At 42.8% G+C, this 22,985-nt stretch overlaps 2 protein-coding genes across 2 annotated transcripts in view; one reads left to right on the top strand and one right to left on the bottom strand.

Annotated features, from left to right (window-relative positions):
• LOC113037485 (creatine kinase B-type-like) overlaps positions 1-748 on the top strand; it is a 21,525-nt gene extending 20,777 nt beyond the window's left edge. The window contains exons 7-8 of the mRNA XM_026194624.2: positions 84-273; positions 350-748. Of these exons, the coding sequence (XP_026050409.1) occupies positions 84-273; positions 350-528 (369 nt within the window). The 3' untranslated portion in view covers positions 529-748. The remainder of the gene's footprint in view (positions 1-83; positions 274-349) is intronic.
• On the bottom strand, positions 408-22,985 carry LOC113037474 (NACHT, LRR and PYD domains-containing protein 3-like). Its single transcript, XM_026194590.2, has 17 exons — positions 19,700-22,985; positions 19,420-19,593; positions 18,662-18,835; positions 16,894-16,940; positions 16,192-16,721; positions 15,461-15,504; positions 13,851-13,888; positions 13,158-13,219; positions 12,793-12,848; positions 8,396-8,430; positions 7,981-8,042; positions 4,587-4,642; positions 4,107-4,321; positions 3,124-3,389; positions 2,866-2,979; positions 2,656-2,797; positions 408-1,449 (listed from the first exon to the last, which is right to left on the bottom strand). The coding sequence occupies exons 1-17, from the start codon at positions 21,535-21,537 to the stop codon at positions 1,148-1,150; spliced, it is 4,155 nt and encodes a 1,384-aa protein (XP_026050375.2). The 5' UTR covers positions 21,538-22,985; the 3' UTR covers positions 408-1,147.

The following is a 22,985-nucleotide window of genomic DNA, read 5'->3' as shown; positions in this document are numbered from 1 at the left end:
GTCAGCACGCCACTTCCTATTTCCCTCACCCCATAGTGTCACACCTGAAGCCGTCTAACCTGTCTCACCTCTCTCTCTGGCAGATCGAGGAACTGTTTAAGGAGCGAGGTCATGAATTCATGTGGAACGAGCACCTGGGCTACATCCTCACCTGCCCGTCCAACCTGGGCACCGGCCTGCGAGCTGGCGTCCACGTCAAGCTGCCAAACGTGAGCAAGCACGAGAAGTTCGGCGAGATCTTGAAGAGGCTGCGGCTGCAGAAGCGAGGAACAGGTAGGAGCACGCACAGCAGACGGGAAGGAACACCTGTCCTCGCTGTCTCATTCATCACTTCCTGTCTGTGTCTAAGGTGGTGTGGACACTGCAGCAGTGGGTGGAGTCTTTGACATCTCCAACGCGGACCGCCTGGGTTTCTCAGAGGTGGAGCTGGTGCAAATGGTGGTGGATGGCATTAACCTGCTGGTGGAGATGGAGAAGCGGCTGGAGGCCGGAGAGAGCATCGATGACATGATGCCTGAACAGAAGTGACCTGTTTCACTGTAACCTCTAGCCCCACCCCCTCATCCTCACCTACCACCCCTTCCATTCACTATAACCAATCAGAAACCGTCCTGATGCTGTGGGATGTTTAGAGCCGTTCAGTTAGACCTCAGTCTTCCAACATGTGAAGGGTTTTCTACTTCCTGTCTCACCTGTTGGACTCACCTAACACCTGAAATCTCTAATAAAGTCTCTGTGGCCCAAACTATCACAGCTGCTGCTCACCTGTCTTCATTCACGCACACACCTTCTCACAGTCCACACCTATGTGACGGTCACCGACCAATCACATCCGTTAGCCTCAATGGCATCTCATTCTGAGGTGCCTGATGGTTTGAGGTCACACACTGATGATGGTAGTGGTTTTATTTCAGGTTCAGGAAAAAACAACAAAAAGAAACCATAAAAATATATCAGAGACAGACAACTGAATAATTAGAGCTCTGATTTATTATCTCTCTGAGCACGCTCACAAGGAAAACAGATGACAAAAATATACAAAACCAAGAAACAAACAACAAAAATTAGGCCTTCATTTTAAATTTACCAAACGCAGACAGCAGTACAGCTTTACAATAACTTCATTAAAGAACAGTCGCAGCTCATCTTAGCTCAGGTGCAGGGTTTCAGAAAGGTATGGATCCAACTCACGGAGGCCATCAATCAGGGATGAGCTGGCTTCTTCTCCTTTGTTTCGCACCACATCTATCACATCTCGAGCTCGGTCAGCTCTGGGTTTGATTCTGGCTGAATCCATTTCTTCCTTATTTATAATTCCCTGTTGGAGCAGGCTGTCCAGCAGCTGGTTCACAGTCGAATCTGACACTTGATCCACAAACTGCTTCCGAACTGCAAACAGATGCTTGTCTGGTGGGAGGATCTGGGGAGTTGACTGACTGCGTGTTCTTTCTGGGGGCAGGAAGCAGGAAAACTATGTTCAGTAACTTGAAGTGAAGGTGTGACAGAGCTTGTGAGTATGTGATACTGCTTTGTGCACAGAGTAACCTGCAGATACACACCTGCTAAACATCTGGTGCTGTTAAGTGGTGACATACTGACACTGTTGTGCGGCTTGTGTCTTGTGTATTAAAAACACATTTGATGTTTGGGGTTTTTTGTGTATGTCCAGCACACTATTAGACTAGTCTTCTAAAAACTTCCAGAGGACAATATAATGGAGTTTGCCCTGACAGCGTTCATTTTTGGTAGTAAAATGATTCAGGTGAACAGGAACACATCGATAACTAACAGATGTTTTCTGCGCTTTAGGTTTTCTTGTTTTCGGTGCCTTCTGACAGTCAGTTGTTGATCAGGCACCCGGGTGGACATCTCACTGACTGACACTGTTTATGTACTTTGCCTCACCTATTTCTCTTGTTTCCTCTATCTGTGTGTGTGTGTGTGTGTGTGTGTGTGTGTGTGTGTGTGGTCTGTTTGTTTCAGGGGCAGAGCTCACCCGACTTCCTGCTCTTTTGCTGCACACCTGTGAGATATTGCTGATTACTCACCTGACCGCTGATGGCCTCATTATCGGTGTCCTATTTAGAATGGAGGCTGTACTTTACTGCGCTTGTGTCCAGGATTCCCACCAGTGCATGAAGTTTAGCTTTTCACTTTAAACCTGCTGCCAGTCCTGTTCTGTTTTACTAGCTTGAGTGTACAATTTTAGACAATAATCTTAGAGTTACATTTGCAAACTTCACCCTCCCTCCAAAACCTAACTGATATTTAATTTACGTCTACAGTTAAAGCAGTGCTCTTCATTGTATTTTTGCAAAACCATCGCAGTCAGAACTTGGCATGTCATCTGCTGACTCCCTATTTGGTGAGCCTAGACACTCTGGTTTAACAGCCATACTGATCAATTTCTGGAATTTGGACTGTTCTGGACCCTCAGCTGTGCCTTACTCTTGGCATTTAGAATCTAAAGGAGCCTTTGGGCCTGGACAGTGCAAATGATGCCAGAATGAGAGTTGATAAAAGAACATCACAGCATGTTTTAAATGGGAGTAAATCACGAATGAAGGAAATAAGGCATACTAAAAAGGCACACTCATATATCACTCATAATTTCTAATTGAATGTCAGGCGGAGTGATGTAGATATAGGTTTTACCTGGTAGATCAATAGTGCATTTCCAGACATCTGTGTTTGTTTGGCCTTGGATTGTTATTGTGACTTCTTCAGTGTCTGCAGGAAGGCGGATCTGAAATGTTGGAGGGTAGTTTGTTCCAAAGTCCAGGTCAAAATCTTCTTCCTACAAAGCAGGACCACAGCATGAGTTTCATAACCACAAGGAGTAGTTTAATTAACAGAAGTACTTACTGGAGGCTGGACTTTATAGGCAACTGGACAGAGAACAGTGTATCTGTGATCTTTGATGAGTTTACATTTGGAAGGCGCTTGGATGAAGTTAGCATCTCTGTATTTCACCCTGACCTTTAAAAGACCATTTTAATTAGAAGGCTTATCCAAAATAGATCAGTGTTACCTATTCATCATCAGTACAAAACCGTTTACTACATATCTCAGCAGCTCTGTCAAACGTTAGGACTGAGTGAGAAGCTTTTCATAGATCTTTACCTCTTCCACTGGGATGTTGCTTGTCAGGAGAAGCACATTGAGGTTTTGTCTCTGTGTTCTAAAGTTTATTGGTTCAAGGAACAGCAAAACCTGACCCGAAACTGGTTTGTCCTTGTTCCAAAACCTCTTTATGTTCCAGACGAGGCCAAAGGAAGAGAGGTGAGTAACTTCCACGATCACGTGAGTGTCTGTGATCTTTCGAGGCTTGAGGACCTTCATTTTACCAGCAGAGATGTGGACTACAGACAGACAGTCGGAAAGCAGAGCTGTGAAAACACAAAGCCATCAGACATCTGTTTGACTCCCAAAACCTCCTTACAGTGACAGTGAATCTGATTTTAGATATAAAGCCTTGATATGGTGTCCACGGTCAGATAAAGAATCAAACACTGCTTAGAAATCAGTCGTTGGGTTTCCTTGGCTTCTGCACATTGTTTATTACAGAGGTCTTAAAAAGACCACTCAAAGGTTTCCAATCAGGTTTGTATCAAGCGTGGATTCATCAACAGCACCGACTGCTCAGGAAATAAGTGAGCAGCCGAAACTTCTTATTAAAAATGAATAAATCTTCTTCAGTTATTCTGAAAAATTAAGTTTGTTTCTTGCAATGGCACAGATGTTTCTCCTTACATCCCTCCCATCCTAAGGTCTGTGCTACCACCTAATTGTTACTGTAATTGTACAGTGTGGTTCATAATTAGGCAGACATTTTAACTGTCCACAATGGGAAAGTTGGAGGATCATTTATGGCTGCTCTTAGTAGAGGTCCTGCTTCTCTACATTCTGCTTAACAGTGGTGGCTGAGTGGATGTGAAATAAAAAATATTAGTGAGATCTGCAGGATGTCTGGATTAAAATGTTTGTCAGGCAAACATCAGCAATGGTCAGTCAGCAGAAAAATACCAAATTCTATAGCCAGTAGGGGACGCCATCAGAACTATGGATTAACAGTTGTGTCATGTCATGAGCAGTGCTTTGCTCACCTTCCTGTGGTTCACAGTGTGGGAGGTGAAGCTGACGGATTGCATCCTTTGAACTCTCAATATTGAAAAGCGGGCTTGCAGCCTTTTTATTGGCTGGATGGAGGAGGTCCTCATCCCATTGGACAATCCTGTACAGCAGCTCTGCTTCCTGACTTATATTAAACATGACTCCAGTCAGAGTACACAGGAACACACCTGGACTAGGACACCTGAAACTATGTGACACAGAGGATCTGAATGACCACTGCAAACCTGTTAAACCCAAATATCTGAAAATGGATCTGTAAATTAGAGCTGTTACCTCGCGTCATATCACATGCGTACGTTCTATAACTGGTTGGCTTTATATTAAACATACAACAACTGCTACAAGCAGAGATTACTTTATTGTGATACTAGTCATGTGGTTGTTAGTCTAATGAAAAGAAGACGTTACCAGAGAGGCTGTAAACAGGGGAGATGTGGATTTCTTTTCATTACCTGTAACAGATTCGTGCAGACTCTGTTTGAACTGCAGGCATGAAGCTTGTTGGAGACTAGAATTCAGAAAGCAACATCATCAGCTAGCTAGACCAATAACCTGACTGAGTGTTCAGTGAAGAAACAAATTTAGCTGATGTACACGCTGTGAATTATAGGAAAACTGCATGAAAATCGTAATAGAAAAAACCCAAATAAACCAGTCAGAGAGAGCAAGAACCTCAAACCTACTATCTGCACTGAGCAGCTAAGCAACTCACACAAAACACCTGAATGACCACAGAAGACAGCTAAAGGTCATGATGACTGCTTTATTACCACAGTTAGAAAAACAATTTCACAACATCTAACCAAGTCAGGAACTTTGCAGGTGGGCCATTTATATGGATACACCGTAATAAAATGGGAATGGTTGTCTGTGCTGTTTGTGGCACATTAGTATATGTGAGGGGGCAAACTCCTCAAGATGGGTGGTGACCATGGTGGCCATTTAGAAGTCGGCCATCTTGGATACAACTTTTGTTTTTTCAATAGGAAGAGGGCCATGTGACACATCAAACTTATTGGTAATGTCACAAGAAAAACAATGGTGTGCTTGGTTTCAACGTAACTTTATTCTTTCATGAGTTATTTACAAGTTTCTCTTTGTTCACAGCCATTGACATGTCGAAGAGGTTAACACGTGAGGAGCAGACCGAAATTGTGTTGATATCTGGTGAACGCAGTAACCAGGTCATTGTAGCAGATTTCAATGTAAGACACCCTACGAGACCACCCATCTCCCATGCTACAGTTAGCAAGCTGCTTGCTAAGTTTCGTGAAACTGGTTCAGTGTTGGATTTGCAAGAAAACTGTCACTAATGAAGAAACATCAGTGGCTGTCCTAGCTTCATTCAGCAAGAGCCCACAGCGTAGCACTCGCCGCATGTCACTGGAGAGTGGCATTAGTCGAACATCCCTTCAGCAGATATTAGCTACTCACAAATGGCACCCTTACAAACTCCAGCTACTGCAGTAAGGATGACCCAGATCGGCGCACAGAATTTGCAGAATGGGCAAAACAAATATTGGAACAGGACCCTCGGCTCACACAGAAGATTTTGTTCAGTGATGAGGCAAACTTTTATGTGAATGGTGAAGTTAACAAACAAAACCACCGCTATTGGTCTGACACTAACTCACATTGGATGGATCCCTCCAAGACTGTTGGAACAACAAAAGTGATGGTTTGGTGTGGTATATGGGGTACAACGCTAGTGGGTCCATTCTTCATCAATAGAAACCTCAAGGCCACTGGATATTTGAAATTGCTACATGATGATGTGTTTCCCTCTTTATGCACTGAAGCTGGCACGTTCCCTGAGTTTTTCCAGCAAGATGGTGCACCACCACAATATGGGTGCCAGGTCCGAGCATTCCTAGATGAACAGTTTTCTGGAAAGTGGATTGGTCATCGTGAGCCAGTTGAATGGCCCCCAAGGTCTCCCGATCTGAAGGCAATTGTCTATGGTGTGAAGATACGAGATGTGCAGCACCTGAAACTACAGATACTGGATGCCTGTGCTGGCATTTCTCCTGCGGTGTTGCTATCAGTGTGTGAAGAGTGGGAGAAGAGGGTTGCATTGACAGTCCAACACAATGGGCAGCACACTGAACTAGAGATGGCACGATACCACTTTTTTATGTCCGATACCGATACCGATATCATAAATTTGGATATCTGCCGATACCGATATGAATCCGATATAGTGTTTTTTAATCAACAAAACTGTTTTTTTTTAAATATCTTGCTGCATTTTGTATAAGTTCATACTCAAGTTTAAAACAACAACTACACTAAAGCTATTCTGTTATACCTGTATGCAAAAAAAAATACATTTCATAGTTCAGCAATACTGATCAATCTAACAAACTTAAACCTACACCATCCTCCCTATTCTGGTATTTTAAAGAGTACTTAGCGTAAATATTAAGCAACCTAACTAATAGGGTTCCAACTCCCAGCAACAACAAAAATAAATAAATAAAAAATAGGGAACCACCCCTCACGCTCCACCTCATGATGCTTAATCGACGTAATCAACCTTAATTTGATGCAGTGTGAAAAAATAAATGCACAGAAATCAATTATTTTTCAAGAAATATTAAATAGATTCAACATCTTTCTTCAACAAAATTGCAGACTGCACAGATGGTACCTTCCCAAAGGAAAAAGTACTATAGCTTACTAGGGTATATATATTAGACTTAATAGTCACTATATACAGTAATTGACTTCTATTCATTTTACATCAAATTAAAACTTTGGGTGTAAGATTCGGATAATTATTTATTAAAAGCTAGACATTTTAAATGAGAATAAGAAAGAAAAATATGTCTTTGTGCCCCCTTTTCCCTGTTAATGCCCTATCGGCCCCCCTGGCTAAACTTTGCTAGATCCGCCCCTGCAGTTACCAGCCGTCAGCTACGTAGAAAAAGATCCTCGAGTAGAAAGTAATATTAAATAAATTCTAACAACAGCTGATCAAGCTTAAACGTGCTGCTGTTGTTCAGCCGCTGGTTTCCTCTTTCTGGTGCAAAGTGGGCCAAAAACAAACCAGAGAGACGGACTCGCGACAGAAAAGCCGATCAGCTGATCATTAAGCAGTTTCATGATTGAAGTAGCAGCCGGAGAGCGAGAGGCAGTCGCTCCATATATCGTTTGGTAAGCTTAACGCAGGAATGCTTTACAAACATTCAGAGATGGACTTACACACTTGCTTTACTTCTCTCGGGGATAACTTTGTCGGAGATGAAATGCCGGGTTGCTAGCGAAGCTCCACATGCTATCCACCGACAGGTCCCGCATGCCACAGCCGCTCTATCACGTGATGCATACTGCTCCGACGTGCTAACGTTCTGAGGTGAGTTACGGCGTGTTGCAAGTTTTGTGAAGTGCTTTCGTGATATTTAATGGATCGGATTACATTTTTTATTTTTCTCCGATATCCGATCCAGTAATTTAGGTCAGTATCGGACCGATACCGATACGTAATATCGGATCGGTCCATCTCTACACTGAACACATATCAGAAACTTGTAAATAACTCATGAAAGAATAAAGTTACGTTGAAACCAAGCACACCATTGTTTTTCTTGTGACATTACCAATAAGTTTGATGTGTCACATGGCCCTCTTCCTATTGAAAAAACAAAAGTTGTATCCAAGATGGCCGACTTCTAAATGGCCACCATGGTCACCACCCATCTTGAGGAGTTTGCCCCCTCACATATACTAATGTTCCACAAACAGGACTTTAATATCACCAACCATTCCCATTTTATTACGGCGTATCCATATAAATGGCCCAACCTGTATATCAGGAACGTCAGGACCTGGTCATTGTTCTCTCACCTCCATCACGTCCTCCTGATCTGTTTCTGCTGTGGTATGATCCAGTTCGAAACCAGAGTCCACTAAGGTTAGAAGACAAAAAGCTGACATCACAAAGGTTTTGCAGCTTTTTATGCATCATTTCCTTCTACTTGAAAATACATTTCATTCATTAAGATCAAAGCTGAACCGTGACCTTCCAAGTAAATCATCGTAAAACATGAAATACACACATGTAGATTATCAAATTATCAGATTAACCTCGACTGTTCTGAACGTGACTGTCTTCTCATGGTTTTAGATCTTAAACATGTGAGTAGAATGTCTTTTCCAGAGCTTTAAACTAAATCTCTTATAAATATTTCTGTGGTGAGTTTAGGACACAAACATTTATAATCATTTAATACGTTCTTGATAACTGAGTTTCAGTACTCACAGGTGTCTGTGGATCTCATTGTTTTCTCCTGCAAACTGCAGACACAAGCACAACACCCACAGTTAAAGAGTTAAATGGTAAATGGCCTGCATTTGTATAGCGCTTTACTTAGTCCCTAAGGACCCCAAAGCACTTTACACTACATTCAGTCATTCACCCATTCACACACTGGCAATGGCAAGCTACACTGTAGCCACAGCTGCCCTGGGGCGCACTGACAGAGGCGAGGCTGGCTGACACTGGCGCCACCGGGCCCTCTGACCACCACCAGCAGGTAATCATGGGGTTAATATCTTGCCCAAGGATATTTGGCATGCACCCAGGGGGCAGCCTGGGATCGAACCACCGACCTTCTAATTAGTGGCTGACCTGCTCTGCCACCTGAGCTACAGCCAGGTTAAGAGAACGATTAAGTTTGAACTAACTTTATTAATGCTACCCATGAGAATCCCAAATAACTATTGTCTCTTATCTCTGCCCTGGATTGCAGCGCCACAGTAACCAAACTGGAACTAAACTGCAAAGGGGTCAGTTTTACCCCCTTCACATTTTAAACTGTGCATGACTCACATAAAATGAATCTTCTTCTTTCAGTTGCTCCTTTATTCGACAGTGGACAATCCACATGTCTAATTTGCAACAGATATTTTTGTTGGATGAACTTTCTAACTCCTCCCATCCAGGGACTTGTCTCTGGCTGTATCCCAATTCAGGGTCTGCAGCCTTAAAGTACGCATTTCAAGGCCGATTACGTCACAGCGGCGCGCCGAAGGCTGTCCCAATTCAAAGGCTGCTCGAAATGCGGCCCTGAAATGCGTCCTTCATTTCCCTGAATTTTAAGGCTGTGGCAGTGTAGACTTCGTGGCCCAACATATCCCAGAATGCATAGCGCGGCGGTGGGTGTGGATAATTTTGCCGGAAAAAAAAAACGGCGGATGAGGGGCGCCCGAAGAGTAAACTTTAAGTAAGTACTGAATATTATGTCACTTATTTATGTGCAAATGTTTAATGATGAAGAACATTAAAACATTACTGTTGGCCACATGTCGGCAAAGTTATGTGACATTAGTGACGTTTGTACTAACTTGGTTTTAAAGCCTTTACTTTAAAATATACGCCGTTCAATAGCTGAGCTTAATCCTACAGAGAATGATCAAAGCTCATGTAGAAAGAAACAAACAAATGAACAAAAGATTTCTCCTTCATTTCTGTCAAACAAAGCTGTATGACACGTTTCCAGCTGTTAGTATCATGGTTGCTAGGCAACCTGGGCACTGGGCAGCGCAACGGAGGCTAGAGCGTCCCATTTCACAAGCCTCGCACTTCTGGCCTTAGCGGTCTTTGAGTACGTGGCCCTTGAGGATCGTTGAGGCTACGTACTTTAAGGCTGCAGACCCTGAATTGGGATACAGCCTCTCTTCCTGGTCTTTAACCAGGAATATTGGTATTTGGTGTACGGAATCACAAAACATTTCCAAAATACTGATCAAACTGACTGCACACTTTACTACAAGGGCAGCTGGATAGTGTAGTGGTAAGACCACACACCTTTGGAGCGGAAGTTGCAAGTTTGATTCCCTCCCAGTATCCAGTAAGGGTCCTGACTAGGCCCCCCACGCCAAACACCATGGCCTGGAATGGCACGGCTACATCTGCAGCCTGTCTGCAGCTCGGACACAACACATTTCACTGCATGTTGTACTCTTTATGAATATGTATGTGACCACTAAAGCTCGTTTCTCGTTTCTTCCAAGGTGCCGTCTTTTAGGTTTGATAGATATAATAACTAGAGAGGGAACTGGAGAGATGAAATAATGATTTTTATGACTTGTTTTTTTAAATAGTATTTGCATATTATGCAGATGTCAGTCAGCACATGGATGGTGGTGGCTTTAATTATAAAGGCTCATTTCAAAATGTATAAACAACCGACCTCCAAATGTGTGGAAACCACTGCTGTCAATTCAATTTATTTATATATTAAATTTTATTTATATAACGCCAAATCACACCAAAAGTCGCCTCAAGGCGCTTCATAGATACAGAGAAAAACCCAACAATCATATGACCCCCTATGAGCAAGCACTTTGACGACAGCGGCAAGGAAAAACTCCCTTTTAACAGGAAGAAACCTCCAGCAGAACCAGGCTCAGGGAGGGGCGGCCATCTGCTGCGACCGGTTGGGTTGAGAGAAAGAAGACAGGATAAAGACATGCTGTGGAAGAGAGACAGAGATTAATAACAGGTATGATTCACTGCAGAGAGGTCTATTAACACATAGTGAGTGAGAAAGGTGACTGGAAATAAAAAACTCAATGCATCATGGGAATCCCCCAGCAGCCTACGTCTATTGCAGCATAACTAAGGGAGGATTCAGGGTCACCTGGTCCAGCCCTAACTATATGCTTTAGCAAAAAGGAACGTTTTAAGCCTAATCTTATAAGTAGAGATAGTGTCTGTCTCCCAAATCCAAACTGGAAGCTGGTTCCACAGAAGAGGGGCCTGAAAACTGAAGGCTCTCCTTCCCATTCTATTTTTAAATACTCTAGGAACAACAAATAAGCCTGCAGTGTGAGAGCAAAGTGCTCTAATGGGGTGATATGGTACTACAAGGTCATTAAGATAAGATGGGGCCTGATTATTTAAGACCTTGTATGTGAGGAGCAGGATTTTCAATTCAATTCTGGATTTAACAGGAAGCCAATGAAGGGAAGCCAAAACAGGAGAAATATGCTCTCTCTTTCTCCTTGTCAGTACTCTTGCTGCAGCATTTTGGATTAGCTGAAGGCTTTTCAGGGAGTTGTTAGGACTTCCTGATAATAAGATTACAGTAGTCCAGCCTGGAAGTAATAAATGCATGAACTAGTTTTTCAGCGTCACCCTGAGACAGGATATTTCTAACTTTAGAGATGTTGTGCAAATGGAAGAACGCAGTCTTACATGTTTGTTTAATATGTGCGTTGAAGGACATATCGAATGGAAGAATAGAATAGAATAGAATAGAATAATCCTTTAAGTGTCCCACAAGGGGAAATTTGGTTGTAACAGCAGCCAGAAAGACACATATACAAACAAACAGTACACAGGACACAGAACAGAAACATAAACAATTTGTCTTACATATTTATATATCCTGGTCAAAAATGACTCCAAGGTTCCTCACAGTGTTGCTGGAGGCCAAGGTAATGCCATCCAGAGTAAGAATCTGGTTAGATACCATATTTCTAAGAATTTCAGGGCCGAGTACAATAACCTCAGTTTTATCTGAATTAAGAAGCAGAAAGTTAGCGGCCATCCAGGTCTTTATGTCTTTAAGACATTCCTGCAGTTTAACTAATTGGTGTGTGTTATCTGGCTTCATGGACAGATAGAGCTGTCCATGAAGGTTTAACTACAGCCTGCATAGCAGTGAAAATTTATGCTATGTCTTCTAATGATGCTGCCTAAGGGAAGCATGTATAGTGTAAACAGAATTTGGTCCTAGCACCGAAACCTGTGGAACTCTATAATTAACCTCAGTGTGTGAAGAGGACTCTCCATGTACATGTACAAATTGGAGTCTATTAGATAGATATGATACAAACCACTGCAGCACAGTACCTGTAATACCTGGAGCATGTTCTAATCGCTCTAATAGGATATTATGGTCAACAGCATCGAATGCTGCACTAAGGTCTAGCAGGACAAGCACAGAGATGAGTCCACTGTCAGAGGCCACAAGAAGATCATTTGTAACCTTCACTAAAGCTGTTTCTGTGCTGTGATGAGCTCTGAAACCTGACTGAAACTCTTCAAATAAGCCATTCCTCTGCAGATGATCAAGTAGCTGTTTGACAACTACTCTTTCAAGGATTTTTGATATGAAAGGAAGGTTGGAGATTGGGCTATAATTAGCTAAGACTGCTGGGTCTACAGATGGCTTTTTGAGTAAAGGTTTAACTACAGCCAGCTTGAAGGCCTGTGGTACATAGCCAATTATTAGAGATGATTTGATCATATTTAAGAATTAATAATTAATTAAGAATTAATTAATGGCAGGACTTCTTTGAGCTTGTAACAAGCTGCCAAACATCAGAAAAACTGTGAGCAACTGTGTAGCTGAAAATTCAAATAACTCTAGCAACATGCATTACGTCACAGCAACACTGAAGAGTCAGTGCTGAGATTAAGGTCCTGACACACTCAGGTGTTGTTTGTGTTCATTCTGTGGGGAGAAAAATGACCACGTTTATACAATGCAATCGTGTTATGGCAGGAACTGTCCACTCAACTTTTTGTTTGCATGATCGTCTAACAGGAACATAATGGCACATCAGGGTGCTGAAGTTAGTCTAATTTAAAGAAAACATTACCTGATGGGCTGTAAAAAGGTGGAGGTGTGGATTTCTTGTCATTACCTGTAGAAGATTCGTGCAGACTCAGTTTGAACTGCATGTTGGAAGCTTGTTGGAGACTAGAATTCAGAAAGGAACATGATCAGGACTTTTAGGACCAATAACCTGACTGAGTGTTGAGTGAAGAAACAAACTTAACTCTAGCATGCTGTTCACAAGGATACAGGACTGGAATTACACATTCAAGTTGGAACAGGTGCAGAGCTAAAAGCAGCTTGGTAACACAAACATCTGCGCAGTGATGGAATAAAACCAACTTCTACTGTGAGTGAATTTTCATTGCTGATGGCCTCTTTGTCACCAAGCTGCAGCAGGTATTTTACAAATCTATGATCAGGAACGTCAGGACCTGGTCATTGTTCTCACACCTCCATCACGTCCTCTTGATCTGTTTCTGCTGTGGTATGATCCAGCTCGAATCCCGAGTCCACTGAGGTTAGAAGACAAAAAGCTGGCATCACAAAGGTTTTGCAGCTTTTTATGCATCATTTCCTTCTACTTGAAAATACATTTCACTCATTAAGATCAAAGCTGAACCATCAAGTAAATCATGGTAAATGGCCTGTATTTGTATAGCGCCTTACTAGTCCCTAAGGACCACAAAGCGCTTTACACATTCAGTCATCCACCCATACACATTCACACACTGGTGATGGCAAGCTACATTGTAGCCACCCTGGGGCGCACTGACAGAGGCGAGGCTGCCGGACATTGGCGCCACCGGGCCCTCTGACCACCACCAGTAGGCAATGGGTGAAGTGTCTTGCCCAAAGACACAACGACCGAGACTGTCCAAGTTGGGGCTCGAACCGGCAACCTTCCAATCACAAGGCAAACTCCCAACTCTTGAGCCACGATCATTGTAAAAAAGAACACATGAAATACACACATTCAGATTATCGGACTAACCTTGACTGTTCTTAACGTGACTGTATTCTCATGGTTTTCGATCTTAAACATGTGAGGAGAATGTGTTTTCCAGAGCTTTAAACTAAATACAAAAACACACTTTTTAACTAGATTTATTGATGACAGAACTCAGTACTAGTTTCAGCACTCACGTGTGTCTCTGGAAGTTGTACTCGACCTCTCTGGGACACTGCAGACACAAGCACACTAACAGGTAAAGGCTCAAGTGAAAACTGACTACATTTTTGTGGTGGGGTGTGGCCTGCGGTGCCGTGCAGAGGAGGCGGACGCACCTGCACGGCATCTGCAATCACGCCCCGCCGAATTAAATATTGTACTGGGTCCTGTGGTTGGCGTTGTTGTTGTGATAGTGTTGAGCAGGCAGCGGAAGAGCTGCAGCTCTGTGTGTATTGTGGACAGCAACCGTCAAAGCTTTAATAAAAAGCATCAAAATGCCACTGGGTCTGCCGTGTATGTTTACAATTTCGTTTGAATTAACTTTATTAAATCTTCCAATGAGGATCTCAAATAACCAGTGCAGTCAACCACCGCCTATTCGTGGTTCAGTATTTATGGATTCGCCTATACATGGAGTTTTCTGTGGAGCGTAACTCCAAATGATTTGTTGCCCTTTTCTATTGCACTTTTGTGGCAAGCAGTGCCTAACTGGTCCAGGAGGTAAAATCTGAATGGACTATTGATGTAGCATGACAACTGGTTTTATCACTTGGTCATAGGATTTGTTTGGGTGTCATCATGAGAGTGCTCTAGTGGAAACTCTTCCATGGAGTGAATCACCGGTGGCAGCGGGCCTCACAAGAATGCCCTGCTGTCTCCTCCTCCCTAGAGTCAGTGTCGGGCGACCACATGTCACCACTGAGCACAGCACAAACACTACACACCACCAAAGGTCGTGAACGCATCCCCACACACTGCCCCAACAGGTTATTAAATCTGTCCCCAGAATTAAGGGATGCCTCAGGCACAAGCTGACTGCAGTCTTTACTATATGAAAAGCCTTCAGCTAATCCAAAATGCTGCAGCAAGAGTGCTGACAGGGACTAGAAAGAGAGAGCATATTTCTCCTGTTTTGGCTTCCCTTCATTGGCTTCCTGTTAAATCCAGAATTGAATTCAAAATCCTGCTCCTCACATACAAGGTCTTAAATAATCAGGCCCCATCATATCTTAATGACCTTGTAGTACCATATCACCCTATTAGAGCGCTCCGCTCTCGCTCTGCAGGCCTACTTGTTGTTCCTTGAGTATTTAAAAGTAGAATGGGAGGGAGAGCCTTCAGTTTTCAGGCCCCTCTTCTGTGGAACCAGCTTCCAGTTTGGAAGCAAACCTCTACAGTGGCCTGAAAAACTTCCAGGAAGGCCTGGGGTCCTCTCCCTCCTTCAGCCAGTTCCTCTCCCTCCATCAGCCAATGGAGCATCACCACTTTGCCCACCGATGTAGAACAAGGTACAATACACAGAAAATATAGAAACAACACACAAACAAGAATCCACAATGCCCACTCAAAGTAAAACCTGAATGGACTGTTGATGTAGAGTGTGCCAACTGGTCATCAAAATAACTTCACTGTCTTTACTGCCCTCTATCAGGTCTCCAGCAATATACCCACAAAGTATGAGTTAGATCAACAGGTGTTGAGCAAACTGCTCCTCTGTTCAATGAAGTCTGAATGAAAGTGTATGGATAAGCTATGCTTCAGTTTAACAAGCATAACCCAGTTGAATTTTTATTTATTTGATTACCTGTCTGAAAGTTTTCTATCCCAAGTCAGTTTACCTCTTGCATCCTGAAAAGGATAAAGGCACAACATTAGTATCAGGATATAAGATGGGAAGAAGAATTACTCAACTTTGTTCTCATAGACACAGAGGCAGACAGAATGATTTAGTACATAATGTAAATACTCTTTGTCTGTAGCAAAAATATTAAGCATTAGATCAAATATTAACAATACGATGCCCATAGGATACTACTAATACTGCCCATCAACCCTCCCAGGGTATGGCTGCCAAAGGTGCTAGCAGGATGGCTGCACACCAAAGCTGTTTTTTTCTTTTCTTCTAATCTTGGCTGCTCCCTTTATGGTTGACACAGTGGATCATCTGCCTCCATCTCACACTATCCCTAGCATCCTTCCCTGCCACTCCAATCATCTGCATATCCTCTCTCTCCGTGCATAAACTTGTGGTCTTGCTCCTTTCCTCTAACCTATTAGACTGCACACCAAAACAGTTTGCCCTTCAAATTCCTTTCTGTGACTGCATTGAGAGTAGCTATATTTTAACAGAGATTTTTAATTAATGCATTTTTAATTTCTAAATAAAGAGGAAGATAAAATAAAGGGACTTTAATGATGTGGATAGTCTATGTATTTGTGAATTAGAAAACGTGTTTCTGAGTGAAAGAGACCCATGTGCAGACAGAATTATCTGCTCTACGGCCTTTCTAATGGATGAGGCTACTCATACTCAACTGCACACAGAGACACTGAAGAACCAGGTGACCAGAACCCAAATCCAGGGTACAGAAGCTCAGTGAATGTGGTGCTGAAGGTGTGGAGGTGGATCAGAGTGTCGGAGGAGACTCTGTAGAAGGACAGAGTGCCACCAGGACAGTCCACATACACCCCTACTCTGTGAGAGACCGAGGAGGAGGTGGAGGAGATGAATGCTGTTTCATCATTGTGCCAGACATGGTAACAGGCGTCATCAGAGCACCTCAGACTCCAGGACTGATCATTGCTTCCAAACCTGCATCCATTACTGCTTCCTTTCTTTTTTATTCCTCGGTAACTCACTGATAAATCAACCTTCCCTCTCCACTCCACCTCCCAGTAACATCGACCAGTCAGACCATTTCTACAGAGCAGCTGAGGAAGCTCAAATCTGTCATGATGGTCAGGATATGACTGATCCTCCTTCACCAATGTCATTTTCCTGTTGTTGTCAGACAGCTTGATCTTTGTATGTATTGTGTTTGCGCTGGGTGTGGGTTCACAGATATCTAAGGAGAACAAACACAATACAGCTGCAGTTACTCATCCATCATCTGTTCATTGATTGACTCTTTGATAATGACTACTGACATCACAGATGTGAATGAGTGATGTGACAGTTTAAAGATGGTTGAATGTGTGCTGCTTTGTATTCATGAATCACATCAAAAACACGCTTACACTTCCTCAGACCTGGTCTCAACCATCGGACTCCAGCAGGCCTCAACCTAAAGGTAGGAGGGGGGTCAGACCACCTCAGTGTATTTCACACATCAACATTACATGTATTTGTAATACATACAATGCAATAATGGTTGTCTAATAGACTCTATTGTGTTCATGTAAATGGGGATTCTTTTTCACAATCAGAGGGAAATTACACTAAGGTAATTATGGAGTTCAGGGTTCCATGCTAGGACTGTGCTAAAATGGTAAATGGCCTGTATTTATATAGCGCTTTACTAGTCCCTAAGGACCCCAAAGCGCTTTACATATCCAGTCATCCACCCATTCACGCATACACATTCACACACTGGTGATGGCAAGCTACATTGTAGCCTACAGCCACCCTGGGGCGCACTGACAGAGGTGAGGCTGCCGGACACTGGCACCACCGGGCACTCTGACCACCACCAGTAGGCAATGGGTGAAGTGTCTTGCCCAAGGACACAACGACTGAGACCGTCGGAGCCAGGGCTCAAACCGGCAACCTTCAGATTACAAGGCGAACTCCCAACTCTTGAGCCACGATCATGCAAATGTAAGACTGTGCTAGTCTTACATTTGATCAGTATCTCTAACATTAGAACCATCTTCACTCAGAGTGAAGCTAAAAAACTAGTTTGTGCATTTATTACTTCTACTCTGGACTATATACTTGAGGGGTCAGGTGAAATGTGTGTAGGGTGACAGTCAGTGGCGGGGCCCTGTGGTTTTGTACCCAGCTACTAAGGCTGACTTGAATGGAACTTGAGCTGCTGCATGAGGTTGAGAGATACTAGTTAGATATAGTCAGGCTCACTGCAGTGCATGGCTTGGGCTCTGGAATTAATCTCCTGGGAAGGGGTTGAACTCTGCTCCAGTCTGGAGTAGCCCTCAGTCGGCAGGGATGCCCGATACAGGCCTTTCCCAACAGTCACTGTTGGGAAAGGCCTGCCTGATCCAATCCGACCTCGAGTGGTGTTCTGTTATTGGACTTCTGTGCAAATTACACTTTATCCATAACAAACGCTGACCGTCAACAACAATAATAATCGTATTATCAGATTCTGGTGAAGAGAGGTGCCAAGCTGTCAATTGATCACCACTTGGTAGTGAGTTGGATTAGGTGGGAAGGGAGGATGCTGGACAGACCTCGCCCTCCTAAATGTATAGTGAGGGTGTGATGGGAACAGCTGGCAGGGAATGGACCATATTCTGCTGTGGGACTTCAGAGGCAGGTAACAGGTACAAGGAGGCCAAATGGAATGCAGATTCGGCAGTAGCTGAAGCAAAGTAGCAAGACGATTTTGGTGACGCAGAGGAAAAAGACTTTTGATCTGCCTTGAAGAGGTTCTGGCAAACCATTAGGCAACGTTATAAAAATAAATCTAACAAATAATGACAAATTAAATGACCTTTTGAAATAATTATATCCTAATCAATAACACTAATAAAAGTTGCAGGAAGTGAAAATACAAAAGAGGTATTCTTCAGCCTGGAGTCTTCTTTTAGCATATATGGATCACCCCAAACTGAGTAAGCCAATTTTTGTTCTTGGAGTTGCTTGAAGACATGCTACACACATACATTCATATCCAATTAGTACTTTTACTGTCATGAAAAGAAAAACGTTTGCTACTTGTGTGATTGTTCATGTAACACGTTTGTTCAGCATGATGGACAGGCTGAGTAAAGGAAAGGGATTGACTATCACACACTGTCTGTGGCTGTACCAGACCTCCCATACCTAAGGTTTTTCAGTTTCGATTGTTGGTCCTCTAGTCTAGCTGACAGCAGAGCCACTCCTGAGTCTCCTGGATGATTATAACTCAGGTCAAGGTCTCTCAGATGGGAAGGGTTAGATCTCAGAGCTGAGGCCAGAGAAGCACAGCTGTCCTTTGTGATAAGACAACCTGAAAGACTGGAGGCAAACAAAACAACACAAGACTCTTGTTCACTCCTCGAACACAAGCAAAAGAAAATACTTTAATTCACTTTTCTTCTCATTCGATCAAACAGGTTGATTCCATCAAAATAAATACTAAGCAGAGAAAAACTTCAGAGTCCTTTCTGAATACTTCTTAAATAAAAAATAAAAATAAAATAAAAAAACAAGGTGACTCAGTTATATAAAAATATTTTTTAAGTCCCGACACTAAGCTTGGCAGATTTGTTTGGCCAAACATATACCACTTCCTCAATAAAGAATTAAGCATTAAATTGAAAAAAAAAAAAAAACAATAAGTGGGAGTGCTTGGTACTTGTACCTCACAAGATAATCCCTCCATCTTTTATTTTAATCACTTAAGTTAAACAGGTAATGAAGAAAATGGATGGATAGATTAATTACAAAATAAAAATAATGGAAATAAATCCAGAAATTAGTGATGAAGTTTAGTAAACCGTCATTTGACAATTGACATTAGAAAAGACAATCCTAACCAAGGTAGAAGTTTTTTAAATTATGAAAATTAGCTTTCAGTTATCTTTTTAATGTTACTTGACCTCAGAGTTTCCAGTTTGCATTGTGGATTCTTGAGTCCTGCGGACAGAAGCTTCACGCCAGGGTCCTGCAGGTCATTGTTACTCAGGTCCAGCTCTCTCAAGCTAGAAGACTGGGAGCTGAGAACTAAGGACAGAGTTTTACAGCTTCTCTCTGTAAACTTACAAAAGCTCAGACTGAATAGAAAATGACAAGAAAAAGAAAAAGAAAGAAGAAATTAAGTTTCAGTCAGTACCAGCACATTTGAATCACCAGGACTAAACAGGATCTCTAAACACTTACAGTGCTTTCCTAGTTACTTTGACCACTGGCAGCAGCCTCAGAAGAGCCTCCTCTGAAGCAGAGTATTTCCTTAGGTCAAAAACATCCAGACCTTCTGATGACAGTAAGATGAAGACCAGAGCTGACCACTGAGCAGGAGACAGTTTTTGTTTTGAAAGACTTCCTGAACTCAAAGACGTTTGGATCTCCTTCCATAGAGAACAATCATTAATTTCATTCAGACAGTGGAACAGATTAATGCTTCTTTCTGCAGACAGATTCTCACTGAGCTTCTTCTTGATGTACTGGACTGTTTCCTGACTGTTCAGTGAGCTATTTCCTGTCTGTGTCAGTAGATCCTGTAGAAGAATCTGATTGGTATGAAGTGAAAGACCCAAGAGGAAGCGAAGGAACAAATCCAGGTGTGCATGTGGACTCTGTAAGGCCTTATCCACAGCACTCTGGTGGAGATTTTTCCTTTTAGGTTTATTTTGCAAAAGTTTAGACCACCAGGATGTTTGCTGTTTTTCTAGCAGGTTGACTCCAGAGTTGATGAAGGTCAGATGGACATATAGAGCAGCTAGAAACTCCTGAACACTCAAATGGATGAAGCAGAACATCTTGTCCTGGTATAGCCCTCTCTCCTCTTTAAAGATCTGTGTGAACACTCCTGAGTACACCAAGGCTGCTCTGACATCGATGCCACACTCTGTCAGGTCTGATTCATAGAAGATCAGGTTTCCTTTCTGCAGCTGATCAAAAGCCAGTTTTCCCAGAGACTCGATCATTTTCCTACTCTCTGGACTCCAATGTGGATCTGTCTCAGCTCCTCCATCATACTTGACTTTCTTCACTTTGGCCTGAACCACCAGGAAGTGGATGCACATCTCAGTCAGGGTTTTGGGCAGCTCTCCCCCCTCTCTGGTTTTCAGTACATCCTCAAGCACTGTAGCAGTGATCCAGCAGAAGACTGGAATGTGGCACATGATGTGGAGGCTTCGTGATGTCTTGATGTGGGAGAAGATCTTGGTTACCTGGTTCTTATCACTGAATCTCTTCTTGAAGTACTCCTCCTTTTGTGGGTCAGTGAATCCATTGAGCTCTGTCACCATGCCAACATACTCAGGAGGGATCTGATTGACTGCTGCAGGTCGTGTGGTTATCCAGAGGCGAGCAGAAGGAAGCAATTTCCCCCTGATGAGGTTTATCAGCAGCACATCCACTGAGGTGGACTCTGTAACATCAGTCAGAATTGTAGTTTTGTGGAAGTCAAGAGTAAGTCGACACTCATCCAGACCATCAAAGATGAATACAACCTGGAAGTCTTCAAAGCTGCAGATTCCTGCTTGTTTGGTTTCAGGAAACAAGTGATGAATAAGTTCTACCAAGCTGAACTTTTTCTCTTTCAGCACATTCAGCTCTCTGAAAGTGAATGGAAACATGAACTGGATGTCCTGGTTGGCTTTGTCTTCAGCCCAGTCCAGAGTGAACTTCTGTGTTAGGACTGTTTTCCCAATGCCAGCCACTCCCTTTGTCAGCACTGTTCTGATTGGTTTATCTTTAACAGATGAGGCTTTAAAGATATCTTCTTGTCTGATTGTTGTTTCTGGTCTGTCTGGTTTCCTGGATGCTGTTTCAATCTGTCTGACCTCATGTTCATCACTGACCCCTGCAGTCCCTCCCTCTGTGATGTAGGGCTCTATGTAGATCTGATTCAGAAGGGTTGGGTTTCCTGCTTTAGCGATTCCTCCAAACACAAACTGGATCTTCTTCTTCAGGTTAGGCTGACACTTTAGAAGAAACTCTGAGTAAAATAACAACACATATTTAGATAATATGAAGCTTATGTGTAAGTTCATTAAGTGTTATGTCCCAGGTCATGATTTTGTGTGTTGTCTTTGGTCGTCACACCCAGTGTTGGGAAGGTTACTTTTAAAATGTATTCCAGTACAGATTACAGAATACATGCTCCAAAGTGTATTTTGTAACGTATTCCGTTACGTTACTCAATGAGAGTAAAGCAGAGCTTCCCAAAGTGTGGGGTCCGCCCCCTAGGGGGGGCACAGAGCCATTGAAGGGGGAACACGGTATGAAAAGGAAAAAAAAACAACAACGCTTGGACACTGCTAGCACGGGGCGCCCACACAAACGCAAAGCAGGAGATGAAGCATAGCTGAATATGTTTCCAAACCAACTTCATTCTAAGTCAAAGACTAGAAAATATGGTGAAGCATGTCGTTCCCTTTGGCTTCACCTGCACAAGTGCCAGGGTAGGTCTCTCCTGCATAATTGGTTTTCCCTTCATCTGGAGCAGCGCTGGGCTGTTTAAATCAGGGACAAACAGTATCCCACCTTCTTGATTTTTAGTTCCCAAACACTTGTTGTAATGACAAACTACTGCTGACATTTTGGAGATGTTAGTTCTTTATACAGTAAAGTTATAGTGGGATACAAATAATATCAGGCTGATCCTGCCACGATTTGTTCCCCCTGTCTAAATCACGGACAAACAGTATCCTACAGTTGTTTATGTCTTTGAACCCATTTTGCACTGAGAGGCATTTTTTGAAAAATGTATTGATAGCAATGTTGAATATTATTACACAGGGAAAAAAACAACTACACGTAAAATAAACAGGTGTCATAATCATAATTTGTTTGGGCTTCCACTGGCGTGGAATTACCAAAAATAGAGAGGGCGTAGACTAATATATGAAACAGCAAAAGACCGCTGTGTAATCCATTTATTTTAACAAAGTAGCTGTATTCTGAATACCACCTTTTTAAAGGTGTAATGGTGTTAACTGTGACGGAATACAGTTAGTCATATTTTGTATTTTAAATACGTAACGGCAGTACATGTATTCCGTTTCTTCCCAACACTGGTCACACCTGAGGGTGGCGTTGTTCGTTTTCTTTGCTGTTTGTGCTTATGTAAGTTCCAGGTAGACACTGACCATTAGTTGAAGGTAAGGTAAGTTAGTTCCATTTCAGATTCTAGAGCCTTTTTTTGTTATCTTGGTCATGCCCACCCTGACGCTTGCTTCTTACGGAGCCACTCCTTTGTTGCCCGGGCGGTGTGTTTTGGATCATTGTCATGTTGGAAGACCCAGCCTCGTTTCATCTTCAAAGTTCTCACTGATGGAAGGAGGTTTTGGCTCAAAATCTCACGATACATGGCCCCATTCATTCTGTCCTTAACACGGATCAGTCGTCCTGTCCCCTTGGCAGAAAAACAGCCCCATAGCATGATGTTTCCACCCCCATGCTTCACAGTAGGTATGGTGTTCTTGGGATGCAACTCCGT

This window comes from Astatotilapia calliptera, chromosome 15 (assembly GCF_964374335.1).
Source record: "Astatotilapia calliptera chromosome 15, fAstCal68.1, whole genome shotgun sequence".
Lineage (NCBI taxonomy): Eukaryota > Metazoa > Chordata > Actinopteri > Cichliformes > Cichlidae > Astatotilapia > Astatotilapia calliptera.
This window is presented reverse-complemented; position numbering and strand designations above follow the sequence as displayed.

Bases quoted from the DNA above. Each gene is read 5' to 3' on its own strand.
- LOC113037474 (XM_026194590.2), bottom strand. From the start codon at position 21,537: ATGAACTTACACATAAGCTTCATATTATCTAAATATGTGTTGTTATTT. The intron at 4,643-7,980 runs GTGAGAGAACAA...TCTGAATTCTAG, and splicing joins ATCAGGAGGACGTGATGGAG to TCTCCAACAAGCTTCATGCC. The intron at 4,322-4,586 runs GTAATGAAAAGA...TGTGTCACATAG, and splicing joins TCTGCACGAATCTGTTACAG to TTTCAGGTGTCCTAGTCCAG.